General features: G+C 23.8%; 3 protein-coding genes across 9 annotated transcripts in view; 2 read left to right on the top strand and 1 right to left on the bottom strand.

Moving 5' to 3' along the window:
- The first annotated feature begins 1,047 nt into the window (after window positions 1–1,047).
- On the top strand, window positions 1,048–13,321 carry LOC126905329 (nuclear pore complex protein Nup85). 3 transcript variants are annotated; one of them, XM_050684926.1, is made up of 11 exons: window positions 1,048–1,157; window positions 4,196–4,482; window positions 7,217–7,362; window positions 8,637–8,908; window positions 8,983–9,105; window positions 9,201–9,419; window positions 9,532–9,644; window positions 9,706–9,923; window positions 12,505–12,723; window positions 12,786–12,885; window positions 12,947–13,321. In XM_050684926.1, the coding sequence occupies exons 1-11, from the start codon at window positions 1,128–1,130 to the stop codon at window positions 13,164–13,166; spliced, it is 1,947 nt and encodes a 648-aa protein (XP_050540883.1). In that variant the 5' UTR covers window positions 1,048–1,127; the 3' UTR covers window positions 13,167–13,321. The 3 variants fall into 3 exon arrangements, with proteins under 3 accessions (XP_050540883.1, XP_050540882.1, XP_050540884.1); XM_050684925.1 differs by lacking the exon at window positions 1,048–1,157 and adding an exon at window positions 1,222–1,436; XM_050684927.1 differs by lacking the exon at window positions 1,048–1,157 and adding an exon at window positions 1,266–1,284.
- A 117-nt stretch (window positions 13,322–13,438) lies between these two features.
- LOC126905334 (uncharacterized) lies at window positions 13,439–15,817 on the bottom strand. 2 transcript variants are annotated; one of them, XM_050684935.1, is made up of 5 exons: window positions 15,293–15,817; window positions 15,082–15,227; window positions 13,924–14,209; window positions 13,706–13,854; window positions 13,439–13,615 (listed from the first exon to the last, which is right to left on the bottom strand). In XM_050684935.1, the coding sequence occupies exons 1-5, from the start codon at window positions 15,466–15,468 to the stop codon at window positions 13,464–13,466; spliced, it is 909 nt and encodes a 302-aa protein (XP_050540892.1). In that variant the 5' UTR covers window positions 15,469–15,817; the 3' UTR covers window positions 13,439–13,463. The 2 variants fall into 2 exon arrangements, with proteins under 2 accessions (XP_050540892.1, XP_050540891.1); XM_050684934.1 differs by having other exon boundaries at window positions 13,924–14,239; window positions 15,293–15,815.
- A 160-nt stretch (window positions 15,818–15,977) lies between these two features.
- LOC126905331 (epsin-2) overlaps window positions 15,978–22,302 on the top strand; it is a 17,689-nt gene continuing 11,364 nt past the window's right edge. For 2 of the 4 annotated variants that reach the window (XM_050684930.1, XM_050684928.1), the window contains exons 1-5: window positions 15,979–16,314; window positions 18,257–18,343; window positions 20,668–20,877; window positions 20,982–21,203; window positions 21,291–21,320. In XM_050684930.1, the coding sequence (XP_050540887.1) occupies window positions 18,257–18,343; window positions 20,668–20,877; window positions 20,982–21,203; window positions 21,291–21,320 (549 nt within the window). In that variant the 5' untranslated portion in view covers window positions 15,979–16,314. Of the gene's footprint in view, window positions 16,315–18,256; window positions 18,344–20,667; window positions 20,878–20,981; window positions 21,204–21,290; window positions 21,321–22,302 lie in introns of all 4 variants that reach the window. The other 2 variants (XM_050684929.1, XM_050684931.1) reach the window with 2 other exon arrangements.

The raw sequence follows: 22,302 nt of genomic DNA, 5'->3' as shown, positions 1-22,302 counted from the left end.
AATTTTCGATTTTCGATTTTAAATTTTCAACTTAAAAATGCTATAACTTTTTGAAAAATGTATATATCAGCACAAATTTTTTTTTTCTAAATACATTATAAGTACATCTTTCATTTGACATACTTTTTATTAAAATTGGACAATTTCCCCTTATATAGGGGGCGTTCAAAACTTAAAATATTGTAAAAAACATAGATCTTTTTCAACTGAACTTTTGAAAATGTTCCGGAAATACTGCGTCCTTTAAACATATATCAAATCAAAGGTTATGTTATATACTATCAAATGAAAAAAAAAAATTTGTCCCGACATCTTATCTTCTATGTGCAAATGGCTGTCGAAAATTTAAAAAAAAATGTAATGTTTGCGATAAAAATTACATTTTATCGGGATGTTTTTTGTACTTAAAACTGCCATAACTTTTTCAAAAATGAACAAATAAAAATAATATTTTTTTGTATTGAAACCTTAGATATTTCCCTTTCATTTGATATAATTTTTTTTGAAAATCTAACACTTATTCTGCTCACTGGGAGGATTTAAAATAGTAACTTTTTTACAAAAAATAACTTTTTCAACTTAATTTTTGAAAATGTTCCGGAAATACTGCGTCCTTTAAACATATATAAAATTAAAGCTTATTTTATGTACTACAAAATGAAAAAAAAAAATTTGTCCCGACGATCTATCTTCTATACGCAAATGGCTACCATATTGAAAAATATACTATTTTTGTATGATAATTATGGGTTTTGTATTTTATTTTAATAGAAGTTGATGTTGCTTTTGCAATTATCCATCAATTTTTTAAAATTAAACACTATCTACAGATTTGCATCGAAGCGTTTCTTATGATAGTGATTTTAATCACTGTCAGATTAAATCTATACTGGACCCTACTATGCAATGTCTCTACTATGCCGCGACCCCACTGTGCTACCGTTTTTTAATATAAAAAAAAATTACTATCAATAATGCTAGTAAAGTAAATAAAACGTGATAAAAACTACCACGTTTTATTTATTTCTTTATTTTACTTATGTCAGAGTTAATTTTGTTGTGGTTATGGTACCCAATGGTCAAAATACCAGAACAATTACCATTTTGTCAAATGTTGAATTATATAAATGCCGGAGCAGTATCAGTTCGTAGCAAAGGTGTTTCAAAATTGTATTTAAATTATCATGGATAAAACAATAAGTTATTATTCTAGTGATTAGAGCTAAGTACTGAATAAACGTTGATAATGCTTTAAAACCAACTAGTAATTTAAACCGAAATCAAGTAATAATTCAAGCTAATGCTTCGTAAAGTATTTTGTTATAGCGTTAAGTACAACTGTACAGTTTATTAATTCATTATTAATTATTTTGATTAAATTAAGTGTTTCATTTGATTTTATAAAAATGAGTAAGACTATAGTATATGATACACTTGTAAGTCGTTTATATATTAGTATACGAATAGGTGAACGATAAAATACATTTATTTAACATAATATATATATAATAATCATAGTACTGACTGAAACAGTTTTATAAATTGCATGACTCATTCAACATTTTTAATTTTTTTGATATTAACTATTTAAATTATTTAATTAAAAAATAAATGATTAAAATCTTAAGATGAGAAAGACATGTGGTCCTGAAATAATTTCAATAAATAAGTCAGAACTTCTCAAATCTTTTTGCAGAAATGTTGCAAAATATCTACATAGCTCAGATTAACAGAAACAAACTCCTGGTACTTATATACCAAGACAAATGAAAATATTTTTATCAATGAAACATCATAATGCCTTTATTCAATAGCTTGTTTGCTATCATCTATTTATTTTAGCATAAAAGTATGACATATGAAAGAAAACAGCATGTATTTTAGGAGTAACTTTAATATTCAAATTCATAAATTCATTTCTTATAATGTAGATCCAAATTGTTTGAAAAGTACTTTTTAAAAGAAAATTTTTCATTTTTTAAAGGTTTTAGCATATTTTAAGTTTTCCAGATCACCAACTTTCACAAGAGTATCAATTTTATTTAAGAACCAATAAAAATTCATTGACCAGTTATTATCATAGACATATCATGAAAAAACTGTAAATTCCATAAATTAATCAGTATTAATCATTGGGACTCTCTGATAGTAGCAAATTATAATGAATAAGTTAGATTAATATGTTTTTTTCTAAGGATTTTTAGTATTTAAAAATAATTGAAAGTAAAACTACCAAACAGTAAGTAATTATTCAAACATCACCTTAGATAAATATTTTACTTCTCAAATTTGCAACATCTTATAGACCTTAAAATATGGTGTAATTACTCATATAAACATATTTCTAGTATAGTGTTGACCATACTTAATTTACAAACACTAAATAAATGATGAAATTATTGATAATAGTTAAAGCCCAGTCCATTGTTAATGTCTATGAATAGTTCTAGAATTTAGGGTATACTTTCTTGACCATAGTATTCATTTAGCACAAAAATCAATTTTTTTTAATAATAATAATATTTATTTAAACTGATTAACATTACAACAAATAAAAATATATAATAAATGGCATCTCTCAAAAAAAGCATAGATTTTGCCTTGGGTATGTGAGTAATAATAACTAAGAAATTTCATAATACTATATTAAATTATACATGATAAAATGTATAGGGTCGGCATGGCCTAGTAAATAAAAATTATGTTTTGGAGCACTTGGTTCCAAGTTCAATTCTCAGGATGCCAACAAGAATTTTCTTGTAAATTTTTTATTGATAGTGTCTGGTTTCTGGTGCATGCCGGCCTTAATACCCATCCTCTCTATCATGAATCATCTTTGACTCCCTAATATGTGAAATAAGGCCACTACCCTATGTAGCATGTTAAGTTTAAGAAATAAAAGGATGTAAAATTGATCTTTTCTTTCATCATACGTAATAAAATCTATATATGAAAAAATATATATACAAATATAAATAATGTATTTGCATACTAAATTAATATAATTTAAAAAATTTTAATACATCAACTTCATTTTATATTATTGAAGAATTTTAAGAAAGTTTTAAAATAGAATTTATTTTTTAATTTTTCAAGATTTATATTTAATTTATTTCATATCATTATACCAACATAAATACAATTAAATTTACCAAACCGTTTATTACATTTAACAGTATTAAAATTAAATAATTGTTTTAATCTAGTATTATAAGAATTAATTGGTCGATATTCAGCCAAATTAGTTTTAGACAAATACAATAAAATACTTTTATAATATAATGCTTTTAAATTATACATATTAAGTTCACTATATAAGATTGAAGTGTGGTACAATTTTGGCTTATTTAAAGCAGTTTGAAAGAAAAAACTAAAACCAACCCAACCAAACCTTGTTATTAAAAACTAAGCTGTGTCATAATATTTAAATAATTAATAGTTGTAATAGATGGATAATTAGAAGCAATATCAATATTAAATTTCCACAAAAATTTGCTTGCTTAATACAATTATCATTAGTATTATCAAAATAATTTTCTAAAAAAAAAAATAAACAATTAGTTTTAAACAATTACAATTGGGAATAACTATTTTGCTAACATTTATAATATTAAAATTATTAAGAGAAAAACATATACAATTACATGAGCTTTACTTAAGACACTACAAGAATAAAAATAACAATTACCTTCAATAGAAAAATTCATCTGTCAACCAAATTTCATTTAAAAGATTTACATATAACTTACTATGAATAGAACTTAAAATAAATTTATTCATCAAAATGAGCTTTAATTTATAATATTAATAATAAAGGAAATACAGATAGTTTGCTATCATTAAATACAATATTACTAAATGTATCTACAATAATAGGATCAATACAATGAGCATTGATTATATCAGTCGATATGTTATCAAAGTCAGTTATGATACAAATAAAACAAAAATCCTCTTTTAAGAAAGGACTATTTTTTAAAAACTTTTTTTAAATTAACATCTATATTAATTCTGAGGCTCCATCAAATATTAACATTTTTGCCTTAAAAATAATATCTAGTTTAATATCAATTTAAATTAAATTTATGTATTCGTATTGTTTAATTACTGTAAATTATTTATTTGTCACAATTATGTTTTGAATTATAAAAGTTTTATAGTTGTTGAAATATTAATAAAAAAAATTATCTTCCAGATAATACCTGATCCAGAATTTAAAGATGAAAATGTTAAAATGTTTGGATCATGGTTTGGTATGAACAATATTTGTGTATTTCCAACAAAAACAAAAATACTCCATGAAACACCTAGTAACAAAACTTGTAACTGGAATATTATACATTTAAAACATAAAACAATGCTTTTTGATCCAAAAATGAGACAGTTGGTGAATGAGTCAAGCGGAGTGTTTCAAGAGCTTCAAACAAATGTGGATGACCCAAATAAATCAACCGATGCCTTATATTATAGTAGAAAATATAGGTATTGTAAAAAAATTTGATTATTTTTACTGATAAGTATAAATAAATAAATAAAATAAAAGGGTGAAAAAATGAGTGCCTTACCTGATTTGCCACTCCGTTTAGCAAATTGGTAACTTAACAGTGATTTCACATATCTATATTTTGTCTATTTTCAAAGACAAAGAAAAACTGATTTATTAAAAAAATGATATATATAACTTAATTTTTTTTTTTTTATCCACTTTTATACTATTTAATATATATTTTTTAAGCCTAAATTATTATTTTTTTTTAGATGTTTATGGCCAGGCGCTTTCTTTCTAATGTAGTGATACTTCGCACCGTTAGTATTTTTGATTTTCTTATGAATGAAAATTTTTGAACTTTTCTTTCATCCAATCTGTAAGGAATAGTTATCTGTGTCATTGTATATTTGACGGTTTTATATAAACCATGGCATTTTGAGACATTCTTAAAAATTTGTTTTGAAATGTATACAATTTCTCAATTTTTGTAATGATTGCTGAAGTCCAAACAGGACAAGCATAGGTGATCAATGGTTGTATTATTAATGTGTGCAAAAGAAGTGATAATTTAATTTGGAGAGTTGATTTTTGGTTAAAATGCGGTTATAGAATTCTGATTCTGTTGTAACTTTGGGACAATTTTTTGTTTATGTGGATTTTCCAATTTAGTTTTTCATTTAATTATGATATACCTAGATATTTAATTAAGTCGTCTTTGCTGTTCCAATTAATGTCCTCATTTTCAATCTGGATCTTTGGAGGATTGTTGTACATTTTAAGAGTAAACATTTTAGTTACGCTTTTACTTGGTTTTAGGTTGAGCTTCCATTTTTTGAACCTTTCATTTATTATTTCTACTACATTATTACTTGTTCATACTCTTTTAGCAGATTTATGTTTCCGCCTATAATTTCTACATTGTTGACATCTTGTATCATGTATTCTCATGGCTTTGTTTATTTTTTCCTTATATTATTCTCTGATGGTCTCATTTTTTAAATTTGGCTTGGGCGATTTCTTTCTCTTTCTTTGTAATTTATTAAATTTTAGATCGCAATGCGTTAATACTAGATTGTGGTTCCTGTCAATATCTGCGCCTGAGTAGTTCCTGCTGTTTTTTACTTGATTTCTAAATCTTCCCTGATAATTATATATAGTCTATTTGCAGTGTTGAGAAGGAACTAGTTCCAAAAGGAACGGATTCCTGGAACGAGTTCTTTTTGAAGGAACGATGCTAGGAATTGCTTCCTTTTAAAATAAAGGAATGAGGAAAATGAACAAATTCCATTTTTTAAGGAACGTGAATGGAAATTACAGTTCCTAAAAATTTTTATAAACATGTTTTAGTGTAGTTTTCTTTGTATCTAACATTAAAATATTAAGGTATTTTTAGTTGACTTTTGATAATGGAAGTCCCCTATATACCAAGCCGAGATCGTAGTCTGTTTAAATGAATCAATTGACTATAAATAGAGTTATTATTACATGTAGGTATACAGTAAATATTTAATATATGTGTACATATATTAAATACTGCACCGAATATTATCGTCGTTTCTTGTTAACTAATATATGTTGAAGGTTTTGGGTTTTCTGATTTATTATTTCTAACTTATATGTAGACAATAGACATTGGTCGCGTTGACACAATTCGTTAGCATTTACTATCTGCATATAAATATAATTTTCGAATACATTTAGATAAGGAATACAACAAATTTGTTTTGTATTTGACTGCTGATGAAAATCATTGATGACCGTTATCATGATCTCATTGCCACAATTTTTTAAATAACTTGGTTACATAAAAGGAACGAAGAGTGGAACGAGTTCTTATTTTGGAGGAACTGGATCTGGAACAAGTTCCTTCTTAATATAAAGAACTAGGATCTGGAACGAATTCATATTTTAGAAAATGAACGAGGAACGGAACGAGTTCCATTTAAAAAGGAACTTTCCCAACACTGTCTATTTGTAACTGTCTTGTATCACCGGAAGCTTTCCAAGTATAGTGCCTTCTTTTGTGGTGTTGGAAATGTGTATTTGTTATAGATAATTTATGTTTTATGCAAAACTCTATAAAAGTGTCGCCTCTTGTATTTCTTACTCTTAATCCATATTTTCCAACTATATTTGATTTTCTTACTTCGTCGACACTGGCATTAAAATCTCGGAGGATGATAAGATTTTCCTCTCTGTATGTTGTGTTTATCATATTGCTTAGCTTTTCATAAATGTTTTCCACTTCTGTAGTATACATATACATTTTTATAATCACTGTATCCTTTAGTTTAGTATCTATCATAGTTATCATGATTCTATCACTGTATTGAATTTATCCTTTAACTTTTTAAATTTATGTTTTATGTAGTACTAAACCAACTCCCCTCATTCTGGCCCTTCCTTTGTTTATTCCTAAATAGATTACTCAGTACTTCTCCAAACAGAAACCATTCAAATGTATAATATCTTATTTTTAATTTTAAAATATTAATATAGCTTTTATTTGAACTTACCATCCCCTAACATTACTCTGATAGCATTATTTAGCTTCGATGTAAAGCCTAAAAGGTGTTAATTGTACCATGATGTTTTTATTTTTTGTGTCGTCACTATGTAAATATATTCTCCATTTAAATTTTTCTATTTGTACCTGTGTATTTATATTTATATCAATTTTAAGTGAATAAAACTATGTATTAATGTAACATAAATTAAATTTTACAGAGCAATCATATCAACTTGTATAATGAATATAGAAAAGAGTAACATAGAGAAAACAAATGATATGTACAACCAGTATAAACTGTTGTTGCATAATTTGGAACTTATTTGGCATTTGTGTGAAGTTCTTTACCTAGTTGTTGTTCCAGGTAAAATTTTTATTGCTTCATAAATTTTTTTGAAATGAACTTTAAGTTTTTTAAAGATAATTTTTTTTGGCATGAAACCATAGCTGCAAAACTGATTGATTTTACAATGATGTGTTTATTTATGTATATACAGAATGAAAAAAATCTAATTTAAAACTCTTATATTTTTTGCTTCAATAATTATTTTGATGTAATTTTTTTTTTTTTTTATGAAAAGACATCTTATCTGGTATCTAGACATATGCTCTTAGGGAGTAAAAATTTTTAAATAATACATTTTTTTGTGATATGCTTCAATCCAAATTAACCCACTAGGTATTTATATTGGTTATAATACAAAATGCACCTATTACAATTCTTTTAACACTAACCATTCAATTATTCTTAAAATAATTATTTTGTAAATTGTTTGTTTATTTTTTATGAGTTGCTTATGTATCTATAGATTTTATAATATATAAATATTATTAATTTAATTAGTAATTTTTTTTTTTTTTGCTATATTTTTTATGTTCATCCGTTGTATCTTAGGGTAACATACATATTTAATTAGCTTGTAAAATTGAAAATGACTGGTCTATAACAATCGATCAATTATTAGTCATCAAGAATAAGCATTATTAATATACACCAGTATGAGTTATACCCACTTGTACTACATACTTACTTTATGTATTAAAGTACTTTTAACTCAATAAATACTTATCATCAAATTTTTATCTACACATCAAAATTTATTTTAAGTAAAGCTCTAAAAAATCAGATATTTTGAAATGTTGAATATATTTTTATTTTATTAGAGACAAATAATAATAATTATAATAAATAATAATATTAATAATAAGAGAAAAATTATATTTTTAAATAGTCTAAAACTGTATAAATTATTAAAAATAAAAATTGCATAAAATATTCACTGGATCAAAAGTTATTAAAGGTGTCAAAACTAAGTGAAACACCCCATATTTAATTTAATTTTTTTTGTGTGTATCTATATTTATCACAACTCTTACAGGGCTAATTTTGCTTATTGAAGTGTTAAAAAATTACAAAATCATTTACCTTTGAAAATGTTTGTCTCATTCTCCACAAATGGGAGAAATCCCTCAAAATAATCATTGTTCAAATCACAAAATTTTTTTTTATTTAATTTTTTTGTTGTATAATTATAATGTTTTGAAAATTTTCACAAATACCTTATCTAGACATACTTTAAAAAATAACCTTACCATTTAAAAATAATGCTAGTTGAATTTTTATATAATTTCAAATAGGTGATACGATCCTGAATAATCTACTAGATTGGATAAAAATTCATTATGAAAAATCAGAAAACCAAGCTTTAACTATTATTGAAGACAAAACGGCATATTTCACTGATGAACGTGTTGAGGATAAATTTCCATATTATTGGGAGACAGTTATTGGCTTAATATTACAAGGAAATATTGACTTAGTCAGAATGTTATTATGCAATCATTCCCAAAGTAATACAGAACCATTTATTCATGCTATGAAAATACTCAAGTCTATGCCTACTTATAGTGTTAGTATAGAAATATGCTTTGTGTTATAATTAAAATCATCATTACAGAAGAATTATTGAAAGTATTTTTTTAGGTATATGGTGGGCTTCCAATTGCAGAATATACATCAAGATTTAAGGGATGGCAATTTAGTGCCAAAAATAAACTAGACTCTGGAATGTTTCTAATAGATTCCAACCTCAATAATATTATGAAAGTAAAGTATAATTCATTTTTAAGTTGGGTTGGGTTTATAATTTACATATATTTATGTTATAAAAACATTCATATTATATATATATTTTATGATAGATTGTTTGTGGAGATCCTGATTGTATTAATTTAATCCATAAAAGTTGTTCAACTTGGTTTGAATTTTTTGTTGCTCAACTGATTTACACTGAACCAACTGTAAAAAAGCATAACCTAAGCTTATATGCTCATCGTAGTATTGCAAAATATTATGATAAACCTGAATATAATCTTATGGATTCTCTTACTTTAAACTTATTTGATGGTGATTTAGAGGCAGTAAGATTTGTTTATTTAAAGATAATAAATATTTTATATAGAAATACATAGTGTAACTTAAACTTGGGGAATTATTAGTATTGGTGTTCAGTAAATATTAATTTAATTGCAGTTTGTGAAGAAACTTAAAGCTTATCCTGATTCAGGATGGTCATCCACACATTTAACTAACTTGTTACATTTATGCGACAAAATTGAACCTGATTTTGATGTACCTGAACACAAGTGAATAAACTTTGTAATTATTTTATTATTTATTTTTGTAATAACGTTTTAAAATTTTTAGAAATAATATCAGCCCAAACGAACAATATCTGCTTGATTATGGTACATTTTTAATGTCCCATCATTCTTTATGGCAATCAGGTATAACATACTTAGATAATTGTTCATCTATTGGAAAAGAATATATTTCAACTTTGCTATTAAAACTAGAAATATTATCTGATTTAAGAGTCTCAAAAATATTACACTATGCTACTGCTAGACGATTATATAATGTTGGTAAGTAATTATTTGATAAAATATTTATTCATATGTGTGAAGTGAATAAAGTTAAGTTATATTAACAAAATAATAATTCAAATGTATGTAACAATTTTATTTATCTTTATAAGGTTTTCGGTACATATTAATCTTATTATATCTGTATTACATATTACAAAGCTCATTTTCATTAGTATAAATAAAAATTCAGAAGTTTTCTAGTAGTCAAATTAAAAAACAAAAATTTTTTTTAGGGGCAACTTTAGTATACAATGTTCTCATAAATCTTTTAACTTTTGATTGATACATTATTTCTCATCACTTTCATTTAAAATACTTGTTAGAATTTGTTAGAATAATATAATCTGGTGATTCTTTAATCCTTGACATACATTTTTTATATTTTATTTAATTAATAAAAAATAAATACAATATTGATATATATTTTCTTTCATTTAGTTTCATATTTTAGCTTCGATTCGAAGGTGAGAAGGTATTGGTTTTACTATGATGCCTTTATTTTTTTGTGTCTGCTACCACTTTTTTTCAGCGCTCACCGAACCGATTTCTTTCAACGATACGTCAAAAGAACACAAACCGTAACTAGTCGAAGATATTACCCTCAAAAATTGAAAAAATTTCCCTCGTTCCCCATAAATTAGGGAAATCTCCAAAAAAATAAAAAATTTACTAAATCGCTTATTTTTGACATTTTTTCAATTTTTTTCTCTTAAAACTGCCATAACATTCTTAAAAATAAACAAATCAATAAAAAAAATTTTATAGATGAATGATGTCTTTACCTTTCATTTGGTATATTTTTTTTATAAATCTGACCCTTTGCCTGCCCACAGTAGGGGAAATGACAACTTTTTCAACTTAACTTTTAAAAGTGTACTAACACTTTTATATATACCTTAAATTAAAGCTTATGTAATATATTTTATGGAAAAAAAATTTCGGACTTTATTTTGTCTTCGTGGTGAAAATGGCTACCAATTGCTATTTTTGTGTGGAAATTCTCGATTTTATATTTTACATTTTTAACTTAATAATGCTATAACTTATTGAAAAGTTTATGGATAAACACAATTTTTTTATGAGAAATAATATTTATATCCCTTTTTTACTTTATCTTAATCACGATATAAATAAGGAGATAGCAGATCATGTAGCTTTTAGAATAATCCACTAATTTTAAACAAAATTAAACACTATCTAAAGATTTGCATCAAAGCGGTTTTTTTTATAGTGATTTTAATCACTGTCAGATATTATTATACTTGATCCAACTATGTCACGTCACCACTGTTTTTAATATAGTTTTAATTTTAATTTAATTAGACAAATTTTTTTTTTTTTTTGTGTTATTGTTAAGTTTTTTTGTTTAGTAAACTTAACAATAACGCAAAAGTAGTTAATTTCTGTAAAAAAAAAAATAATAATAAATAATAAAACAAAGTTCACTTTTTTCTTGAAACTTTTTAAGTAATTACTGAAATATTAGACAATTATACCACTTTAAAAATCTATCAATTTAATACTTTACAAGGGAGTAACTTTGCAACTAGTGCTCTCTGAGAATAACTTTTCTTTTAAATTTTTTATCATAATCGGGAATTTCTGTGTCCTATTTAATAATATCAATCTTAAGTTAAAACAAAAAAAATACAAAGTTTGTATTCAAGGGTGAATCAATAAAAAATTTTCTTATGTCTGATTAATTATTATTTGCCAATATAAAACAAATAACCTATCTATTCAATATTAGAAGTTAAGGATTACAAATTAAAATTTTTATTTTTTAAATAATTGTATTAAATTTGTGTATAAATTGCTTTTACACCGTGGTTATAAATATACAGTTCAAATAAACAATAATAATTATTGCATTATCTTAGATCCCTTTTACAGAAGTGTAAAAATTTTAAATTTAAGATAATATTTATGTTAATTAAAAAATTATTTTTAAGATAATACTAATAAAATTCATTTAAAAATGGACTTTACTTCAGGAATAAACCTATTTTCTAGCTCAAGGAATATATAAATAAGTTCCATTATAACAAAAAGCATAAAGACACCTTAACACCTTTACACCATTAAATAAGAATCTATAATTAGCTAGTTGTAGCTGAAAATGATATTAAGGACTTTTTGCATGTGCTTAATCATTTGTCATTACCTAAAATATTTTAGTTATCATAGATGTTTAACAATCATAGATGTTTGTGAGATATAACTAATTTTTCTCTCTTTTCTTCATAATACATTTATTTTTTAAAAACAATTAATTTTTATAGCATCTAAGCCTCCCTCCATTTTACTTCAGATTGCACATATTACTAATAATTTATTTGATGTCTGAGGTACCATTTAGTTTATCAATTTAATTACTCCTATTTGTATAATTGATTGTACCAATAATTGATTCAATATTGACAATTTTATTTTTATAAATATAATTTCTTAATCTTGGTCTTCTGTGCACATGTAATATTTAAACTCTTTTGTTTAATATCATACAAATATTTGTGTGTAGAAACTAAACTATAACAAATGTGATTTTATATTTATGTTAAAATATATTTTGTTTTAGTGTCAAGTATATGTAAGGTAAAAGGAATGTTGAGCCTACAAAAATCTAGAATAGGGGAAGCTCTATGTTGGGCTATAAGAGGTCAAGATAGTGCATTTGCTACTCATATTGCAAATATATTTTTAAATGAATACTCAAAGGGAGGTCAATTTAGTTGTCCTGATATTCTAGAAAATCTTGGTTCTATTGTCCTTACTTGTGATCGTTTTATGTTCCTTGGTAAATTTTACTGAACTTTTATAAAATGTATGTTGGTTAATGCACATCACAATATTTTTTAGGTAAATACTTGCAGTTTATCAAATTTATAAAAAACAATTCATTAATTGAAGCAGCGTTATTATATATAGAACTATTGAAGTCAAATATATGTCCAAAATAGTAATAAAATAATTTTTTTAATGATATTTGCTTATGACATAACATTCTTCTTTAAAATTAGTTTCAGGCTTAGGTTGCTTCTTGATGTTCTTCTATTTATTGATGATAACAATGAATGTTATTTTAATACACTGGATATGTCTTTAATTACAATGCGTTTAGATGATGCTATTATGGAAGCAGAAGATGATCCTAAGTCTGCTGATCAATACTTATTAGACCAAATACCAAATATCAGGAGTGCTATAGTAAAATTAGTATCAATTAGTTTGAAAAAATAATGTTCACAAATAGAATTTTACTTAAAAATCTACAAATAAAATTTAGTATTAAATTTAATAAAATAATTTTATAATTTACAATGACTGATGAATAGGTATGTTTAAAAATAAAATGTTATTTTTATAACAGAAAATAAATGTTTATATTATATGTATATGTATTTTTCTACTACAATCTATAATCTACAACAGTTAAGCAGTGGATGTACAGCTACTGTAGAGTGAAATGAAAAAAAAAGACAATTAGCTTGGATTAAAAATTAAATAAATAGAAGTTTAATAAGAATATATTAAACATCATAAATCATAGTATTTACTAAATAGTACATTTTCCGTGTTAATTAAAAAATAAGCTCCAAAAGATTTTGATTGAAATATGGTTTGTAAAAATTGTATATCTGGCCATTGAGATCCTCTTGATATATCATTTATATCTAACCATTCATAACCTTGAAAAACATAACATACAACTTCTGTTAATTTTTAATTTTTTAATGCCAAATAATTTAAGCTATTTTGAAGGTTCTTCATGTATTTACCATTTACTTGTACTACATCTGATAAATCAGACATATCTACTATATAAACAGTTGTCTCCGATATAAAATTTTCATCAATAAGCTCAATATTGACTACAGCTATTTTATGTATTTTATTTAAAACTTTTTCATAAGAATTACTAAAATATCTATAATGAAAACATGAATTAATTAATGTAAATTCTTTACATTTATATTATTATAGTTATTATTATTACCTTTCAATAATTTTTTCAAAACTTTGATTTTCTGTCATTTTTTCATGTACCCAACTAAAACATGTCCATTTTTGGTTTTTTTTACAGTAAAATATTTTAGAATTTCTTTTTAGTATAATACTTATACATTTAGTCTTAAATTTACTTTGAGAATTCAATAGAGTGATATTATAATCTAAAATTTTGTCATGTCCTTTATACTTAAAATAAGCTTTGAAAGGTATTTTTTTCAATAATAATGGATACCAGTATTTATGATCAATCCACATTGTATCAAAAGGTGTATCTATAATTTTAAACCATCTTGGTGTCATTTCTAAAATATAAAGGTAAGTTACTAGCAATTATTAATCAATACATGGCACTAAGTGTTGCTATTTGGTATCTAAAGAAAGGGTAACTATTTTAAAACTAAATCAGTTATTTAAAAATTCTCACTATTAAATTTAGAAATTGAGTTGAGAATCACCAAAATAATAAAAATACACGATTTTATATTTAAAAAAATATTACTTACCATTTAAAAAATATTTAAAGTTAGGTAAATATAAAAAATAGATAAAATTGTTGATGTATTATAACACTTTAATTCTAGACTTTATAAATATATACATAGTGATTCTTCATTGAGAAAGGCTGTTCAATTTTAATATAAATAACCCTTCTTACGAGGGTATCAACTTTATTTTACAAATGACAACATACATAATTAACTAGTTTATTTAACAGATAGTGATCAAATTAAATAAATAACTGATCGATAACAACTTTTGGAACAGGATTTCGGAAATTGCTGATATTTTTATACCTAGACAAGAGAAATAGTACAGTTGGGAAATGACTAGTGACAAAAATAACAATATCCGCATTTCGCTTCTAAAAATACTAGTTCTGGACCAGCATTTTGAAGATTTTTAAAATTTTATAATGATGGTTGGAGGCAAGATGTAGGTGTTATTATTTTTATCATTAGTCATCTCCAGGTTGCACTCTTTCTTTCACCTATAGGTGAGACGTTATTGGGCTTTTTATAATACTTATAGGTATTAAAACGTCAGTAACTTACAAAATACTGGTCCATAAGTTATCATTCATTTTTTTTCTAAAGAAATTTAAAGTTAGGTAAATTCAAACATATTACTGTAAATATTTCTTAACCTTCCGTTTCAACAATATTTCCAGAAAATTGTGAGCAAATATAAACATGTCCTTCAAGTAATTCTTTCGAATCAATATAATCAAATTCTAAAATTCCAATTTTTTCCATAAATATTACATCTAATCCACATTCTTCTTTAACTTCACTAAAAATAAAGTTTAAATTAAACATTTTTTTTTAATGAAAAAATTTAGTAACCAATTTTTATACCGTATAGCACCTTCTTCAATTGATTCATTAAGCTCTACTTTACCTCCAAAACCATTCCATTTACCCATTCCAAGACCACGTTTTTTCATTCCCAACAAAATTTCATCATCTCGAATTATCATAGTTAAAGTAAGAATTTTACGAGATAATCCTTCCAATATTGGATAAAATTCCATTTTATTATATTTAGACAAATTCAATATATTAGTAAAGCTATAGCTTAGTCCTAATAAAAAAAAAATCACGTGGAACAGTTATTCAACTCAATCAACCAATGCGTGCTTCTACAAGATTAAATAACCTGTTATCGTTTTTTATAATAAATAGTTTTACTAAATGTGTATTATAATAATTTAATAAGAAAAATTTTATTGATTGCACTTGGTTGTCTTAAAAAGGAATAAAATGGATCATAATATATACAGTAAAATGAAAAAACAATAAGCTCATAATAATAGTCAATTACAAGATTGGATCACTTATAAGAAAGTTAAAGTTTTTTATGTACAATTTATAAATACTTTTATAATAATAACTGATAATAATAAATAAATGTTGATAACGTCTCGTAAGAAAATACCAGATGTGAAATGTTTAAAAAATAAAACTAAACAATAAAATTATCATAATAACTAGATAAACAGCTGATAATGATAAGAAACTTGAGTTATGCGATGACCACACAATTTTTCATGTCTATTGTAGCACACAACCTGTTCACACATACGGATTGACAACTCTTAATAATCTTCCGAATGTCTGTTTTCGTAACTCATTCATAATAACAATACGAGTGAAAAGGAAGATTTAGCTCCATAGTGTAATCAAATAATTTATTGTAATCTAAATTTTTAGTGTGAGTTTCAAGTGGGTGTTTTTGTTTATAACTGATTCTCTACGGTTTATTTTAGTCTGACTACAAGTGGTAATTGTTTTAGTTTTTATCTTTTGCTGTTGTATTATGATCTCGCCCATTTTGGCGTTTTAAATACTATATCCGGAAATCAACAGTTGTCATCAATGTAAGTAAATAAATTACTCATTATTATTAGTTTTTATTTAGGACTATAAATATTACTAATATACTTTCAATTTTTTATCATATATCAAAAAATAATAAATAAAAAAATAACTAGACTAATATTACTACAATAATTTTCTAATTTTAAATTAAATTAATTGATTATTTAATTATGTAATTTATTCTAACACACTGTATAATATGTAATTAAATATTTATCAAAGTATTACTATTGCTAAATTAAGAAAACATTTAACAGCTAAAACATTAGGGTGGATTGGCATCCTTTAATATGTAGAAATTTGTGATTTAAGTATTGTTTAGATTGATATTTAGAGGATGATTTATAGATGTGATTGATTAATAATTTATTATCTTCTGAATTGTATCTAGTTTACATTTATACTTACATATCAGTATATCTTTGTTAAATTAAGTGATTAAAAGATTAACGGACATTTTAGTAGAAACTCTTACAATAATTAACATATCCTTGATATAAATACAGTTAATATTTTACCCACAATTTTTTATTTTTACTATTACCTTTTATCATTAATTATCTATTTATAAATTATTATTTTGAATAATTCATTAATTATATATTGACTTATAAAATATAGATATTTGATAAAAATGATAATTACATTCAATAGTTATTATAACTAATAATTGTGTAAAAAAAATGTAAGATATGGATTTTTGAAAACTTTTTTGAAATTTAACTTTTACCATTATGAAAAGTAATTTATATGTTCTAAATGTCCTAAATTAATTTATTTAATGTAATATTTAAGCCATTCTGGTTATCATATAAATCATTATTATATATTTGACTTATAACAAAACAAAATTAATATTTTTTGTCTAACTGCTAATGCTTGAGTTTTATAATAAAAATATTATTCAACATTTTTTAATCTAAAATAAAATTGACTAAATATACTGTAGGAAAAATGAATTTACAATTACCCCATTCGTTTACATTAACCCCACTTCACCTTAATTATTATATAATAAAATTTAAAAAATTAAAATAAAATTTTTTTATTGAACTTCAATATTTGTAATTGATATTATTGATATAAAGCTTTATGTAAATATATGTATCTGCATACCCATTTACTTATGATATTCTATCATTTAGTATGAAGGGTATAAGGAAAAAACTGTAATAGTCCATTTGTTTCTTATTTTAATTTTATGGTTATATTCAATAGATCATTACCAGTAGTATCAAGTAATGAAATTCATTAGGTGAAAAATGTTTTTATCATGCTAATATTAAAACATATATATTTGTTTTATTACTAAAAGAATAGACATTTATAACTTTATTTTTGCTTTTTATAAAAAATTACAAAAATGGAATTCTATTTTATTTTTTATAAATAAATTATATTTAAATTATTTTATATTCTCGTATAAATAAGTTTAAGGAAATAGATAGGAAGCTATTTTTTATTTTATCTTAAGCTTAATATTCTAACATTAACTAATTCTTATAAGGATTCCATAATCAATAAGCTGTAAGTTATACTGAAATAATAAAATTGCCTTGAAATTTTTTTGGAAAAAAGTGTTTTATGTAAAACATTAATTTAAAGAAATAATATTAATTACATTTGTGAGAAAAAATCCAATTTAATTAATTAGATAGGCAATTATAATTTTTGATTTTTATTAAGTATTTTGAAAAAGTAATTTTGATAAATAAATAAATATTTTTGGTTAATTTTTTTTTCTTTATTCTCTAAAAATAGTTATTTTAATATATATTATAATGGTTGTAATCAGTGGTGTATCTAGGATTTTTCAATAAGGGGGACTTATTATTATTAAAGTAATATTAACTAATAAACAGAAGACTTGGCCCTTTTAGATACACTAGTGGTTGCAATAATGTGAAGTGTTTGACATAAAAGACTATTGTTTTGTTATAGATGAGAAAAAGAGAAGACATGCAAGTTAATGTAGCTGGCCTTAGGAGAAATATAAAAAATATTGCTCATAACTATTCTGAAGCTCAAGTGAATAACTTTTAAATTAAAAAATTATTATCTTTAACGACTATGACCTTTATTAACCAATGAAATTAAAAAATATAATTAAAAATCTAAATTGTATTAAACTTATTTTTGATAAATTATTAGAAAGCACTAAAATTTTTGATATTACTTTACATAGATTGTAATATAGATTCTTTACTTTAGAGTATCATAAACGGTTTTTAAAAGCAAAGAAATATGCTAAAAATTTTCCTAAGAACTGCTCATCTTATAAAAATCAAATTTAAGTATTAGATGATTTTTGTGAGATAAAATTTATTAGGGAAATATAATAAAAATTGATTATTCGTGGCTAATATTATTTAAAATTAAAACTATATTAAAAATATTAAAATATAAAACTAAAAAACATTTAAAATATTTAATTATAAGAGCAACAAAAAATTACTGAATAATCGCGAATAAGTATTATGAAAACAATGTTAACATTATCAATGCTAAATTGTTCCCGATCTACGCATCATCGATTTTTTAATAACTCTTTTGTGGCTTTTTGAGTTAAATATTTTAAATATTTTTTGGTTTTAAATTAATATTATTAGCTTTGATGTGAATCTGAATAGGTTTTGGTTTTACTATGATATGTTTTTTTTTGTCTGTTACCACTTTTTCTTAGCTCTTACCGAACCGATTTCTTTCAACAATATGTCAAAAAATCACAAATCGTATCTAGTCGAAGACATTATCCTCAAAAATTGAAAAAATTTCCCTCGTTCCCCATAAATGGGGGAAATCTCCAAAAACAATATAAATATAAAAATCGATAATTTTTGACATTTTTAACTTTATAATGCTATAACTTATAAAAGTTTATGGATAAACACAATTTTTTTATGAGAAATAATATTTATATCCCTTTTTTACTTTATCTTAATCACGATATAAATAAGGAGATAGCAGATCATGTAGCTTTTAGAATAATCCACTAATTTTAAACAAAATTAAACACTATCTAAAGATTTGCATCAAAGCGGTTTTTTTTATAGTGATTTTAATCACTGTCAGATATTATTATACTTGATCCAACTATGTCACGTCACCATTGTTTTTAATATAGTTTTAATTTTAATTTAATTAGACAAATTTTTTTTTTTTTTTGTGTTATTGTGAAGTTTTTTTGTTTAGTAAACTTAACAATAACGCAAAAGTAGTTAATTTCTGTAAAAAAAAAAAATAATAATAAATAATAAAACAAAGTTCACTTTTTTCTTGAAACTTTTTAAGTAATTACTGAAATATTAAACAATCATAATTCTTTATTATTAAAGCTTTGAAGTCTATATGGAATAAAAAATTGTTGTATTTCTTCCTCTTATTTTTTATTAATCCTTTATTGACAAAAGAATTATGTCAAAAACAATTATTAATGTTAAATATCTGAGTTAAAAAACCCAGCACAGGGAGGTCGTATCACAGTAGTGACGTGGTATAGTTTGATCAAGTATAATGATATTTATATATAATATAGATATCATTATACTATATATATATAATTAAAATCACTATCAAAAAAAGGGATATAAATATTATTTCTCATAAAAAAATTGTGTTTGTCCATAAACTTTTCAATAAGTTATAGCATTATAAAGTTAAAAATGTAAAAAATAAAGTCTGAAATTTTATTTTTCCATAAAGTTTATTACATTAGCTTTAATTTAAGATATATATAAAAGTGTCAGACTTTCTCGAACACTTTCAAAAATTGTTATTTTGAATGTCTTATTTTTGAATGTTTTATTTATTGGCTCGATAATTTCCAAAATTAATGATTAGATAATTTTTTTTTATTTATTGTAATAAATAAAAAAAATTATAATTAATCCTATAACTATATTTTAGTATATTATCAATAACTATTAATGATAACTTAAAATAAAGAAAAATTACTTTACCCAATGTTTAGCTTTGTTACAATCAAAGAAACTAATTTATAGTCATTTAATTTTTACTTAAAAGTGTTTTAAAAATATATTTAATAGATAAAAATTTAAATTGTTAATTCATAAAGTTTGTGTAAAATAAATAAATCATATATTTTTACCTCTTTTTAAAAATTCTGTTATGTTAATGAACTCTTATACGTAGTATAAATTTATACATATAATAAGCCATATTATACACACACACACATATATATATATAAACATACAGTATTACATTCAATATAATTAGTCACACTTCAAAAATTATTTTCTACATAGAAAAAATTGAATTTATCATTAATATTCATAATTTAAAAATAGATATATGTAATTAACTATATAGTTTATGTTACTTTAATTTAGGTTAAAGTACGTGAAGCAACCAGTAATGATCAGTGGGGACCAAGTAGTACACTTATGGCTGAAATTGCAGATTTAACTTATAATGTAGTGGCATTTTCTGAAATTATGGGAATACTATGGAAACGCTTGAATGATCATGGACGCAATTGGCGACATGTCCATAAAGCCCTTATTCTTTTAGAGTACTTGATTAAAACTGGCAGTGAAAAAGTATGTCTTACTTAAACATTTTAGAATTAAAATAATTTTTTATCATGTCATTATTTAAAAACAAATATATTTTTTAAACGCTTGTTTCTCCAATATTTTTTTAGGTTGCTCAACAATGTAAAGAAAATCGTTTTGCAATTAAAACTTTAGAAACATTTCAACATATTGAAGATAATAAAGATAAAGGTCAAAGAGTACGAGATACTGCAACACAATTAGTTGCTTTACTAGATGACGATGAGAAGTTAAAGACTGAAAGAGCCAGAGCAATAAAAGCTAAAGAAAGATCAGTTCAAAAAATTTCTAATTTTGGGAGTGATGGCAATGTAAGGTTATATTTTATTTAATTACTATAAATATATTAAATAATGGTGGTGGATATTATTTTCTGTATGTACTCACAATCAATGTAGACTACTCCTCAGAGCCCTAAGTATCCTTTGGTAAGTAGAAATTTTTAAAAAAAATCAATATTTATAATAAATATTTGCATGCTTCATACGTGTTCTGGTAGAATGTTTTTTTAACTCCTTATTTTACTAAATTTTACAATTATATTTAAAAAGTGTCTAATTTTTTTTCATAATTGTTAATATATTTTATTTAATATTTAAATATTACAATCATTATATTCAAAATTACAGTAAAATCTCCATTTAAAAGAAACACTGCCGACAAAATTTATTTTTGTTTAATAGAGGGTTAATATTAATATATAACAAAAATCAGAACTAAAGAATTTTTTCCATTTAAAAGAGATTTTTATCTAATAGAGGTTTCATTCAAAAGAGTTTTTATTATATAATAGGACAATATAATATTAAGACCTACCAAAATCTGCATATTAAATAAATTACAGAAGCCATTATGTATGTTCAAAAAAAAAAAAACCCAGCACAGGGGGGTCGCGGCACAGTTGTGAAGTGGTATAGTTGGATCAAGTATAATGATATCTGACAGTGATTAAAATCACTATCAAAAATAAACGCTTCGATGCAAATCTTTAGATAGTGTTTAATTTTAAAAAAATTGGTGTTTTATTCCAAAAGCTACTTGATCTGCTGGTTCCTTATTAATATCTCGATTAAGATAAAGTATGTCGAATGAAAAAGGGTTTATTAAAAAATATTATTTCTCATAAAAAAATTGTGTGGATCCATACACTTTTCAATAAGTTATAGCATTATAAAGTTAAATATAATATGAATAATAAAATCGAGAATTTTCACACGAAAATAGCATTCGGTAGCCATTTTCGCCGTGAAGAAAAGTCCAGAGGTGAAATTTTTTTTTTTCAAATTACAGTATATTACATTAGCGTTAATTTAAGATATATATAAAAGTGTCAGACCTTCCGGAACATTTTCAAAAGTTAAGTTGAAAAAGTTAATTTTTTGTGAAAAAGTTGTCATTTTAAATCCCCCC

This window comes from Daktulosphaira vitifoliae, unplaced genomic scaffold (assembly GCF_025091365.1).
Source record: "Daktulosphaira vitifoliae isolate Bord-2020 unplaced genomic scaffold, ASM2509136v1 Scaffold_4, whole genome shotgun sequence".
Classification (NCBI taxonomy): domain Eukaryota; kingdom Metazoa; phylum Arthropoda; class Insecta; order Hemiptera; family Phylloxeridae; genus Daktulosphaira; species Daktulosphaira vitifoliae.
Note: the sequence above shows the minus strand (reverse complement) of the source record. Positions and strands in the feature narration are given on the sequence as shown.

Bases quoted from the DNA above. Each gene is read 5' to 3' on its own strand.
- LOC126905329 (XM_050684926.1), top strand. From the start codon at position 1,128: ATGCCGGAGCAGTATCAGTTCGTAGCAAAG. The intron at 7,363-8,636 runs GTAAAATTTTTA...AATTTCAAATAG, and splicing joins TTACCTAGTTGTTGTTCCAG to GTGATACGATCCTGAATAAT. The intron at 12,886-12,946 runs GTAATAAAATAA...CTTTAAAATTAG, and splicing joins TCAAATATATGTCCAAAATA to TTTCAGGCTTAGGTTGCTTC.
- LOC126905334 (XM_050684934.1), bottom strand. From the start codon at position 15,468: ATGGAATTTTATCCAATATTGGAAGGATTATCTCGTAAAATTCTTACT. The intron at 13,855-13,923 runs GTAATAATAATA...TTTTCATTATAG, and splicing joins TTTGAAAAAATTATTGAAAG to ATATTTTAGTAATTCTTATG. The intron at 13,616-13,705 runs GTAAATACATGA...ATGTTTTTCAAG, and splicing joins AGATGTAGTACAAGTAAATG to GTTATGAATGGTTAGATATA.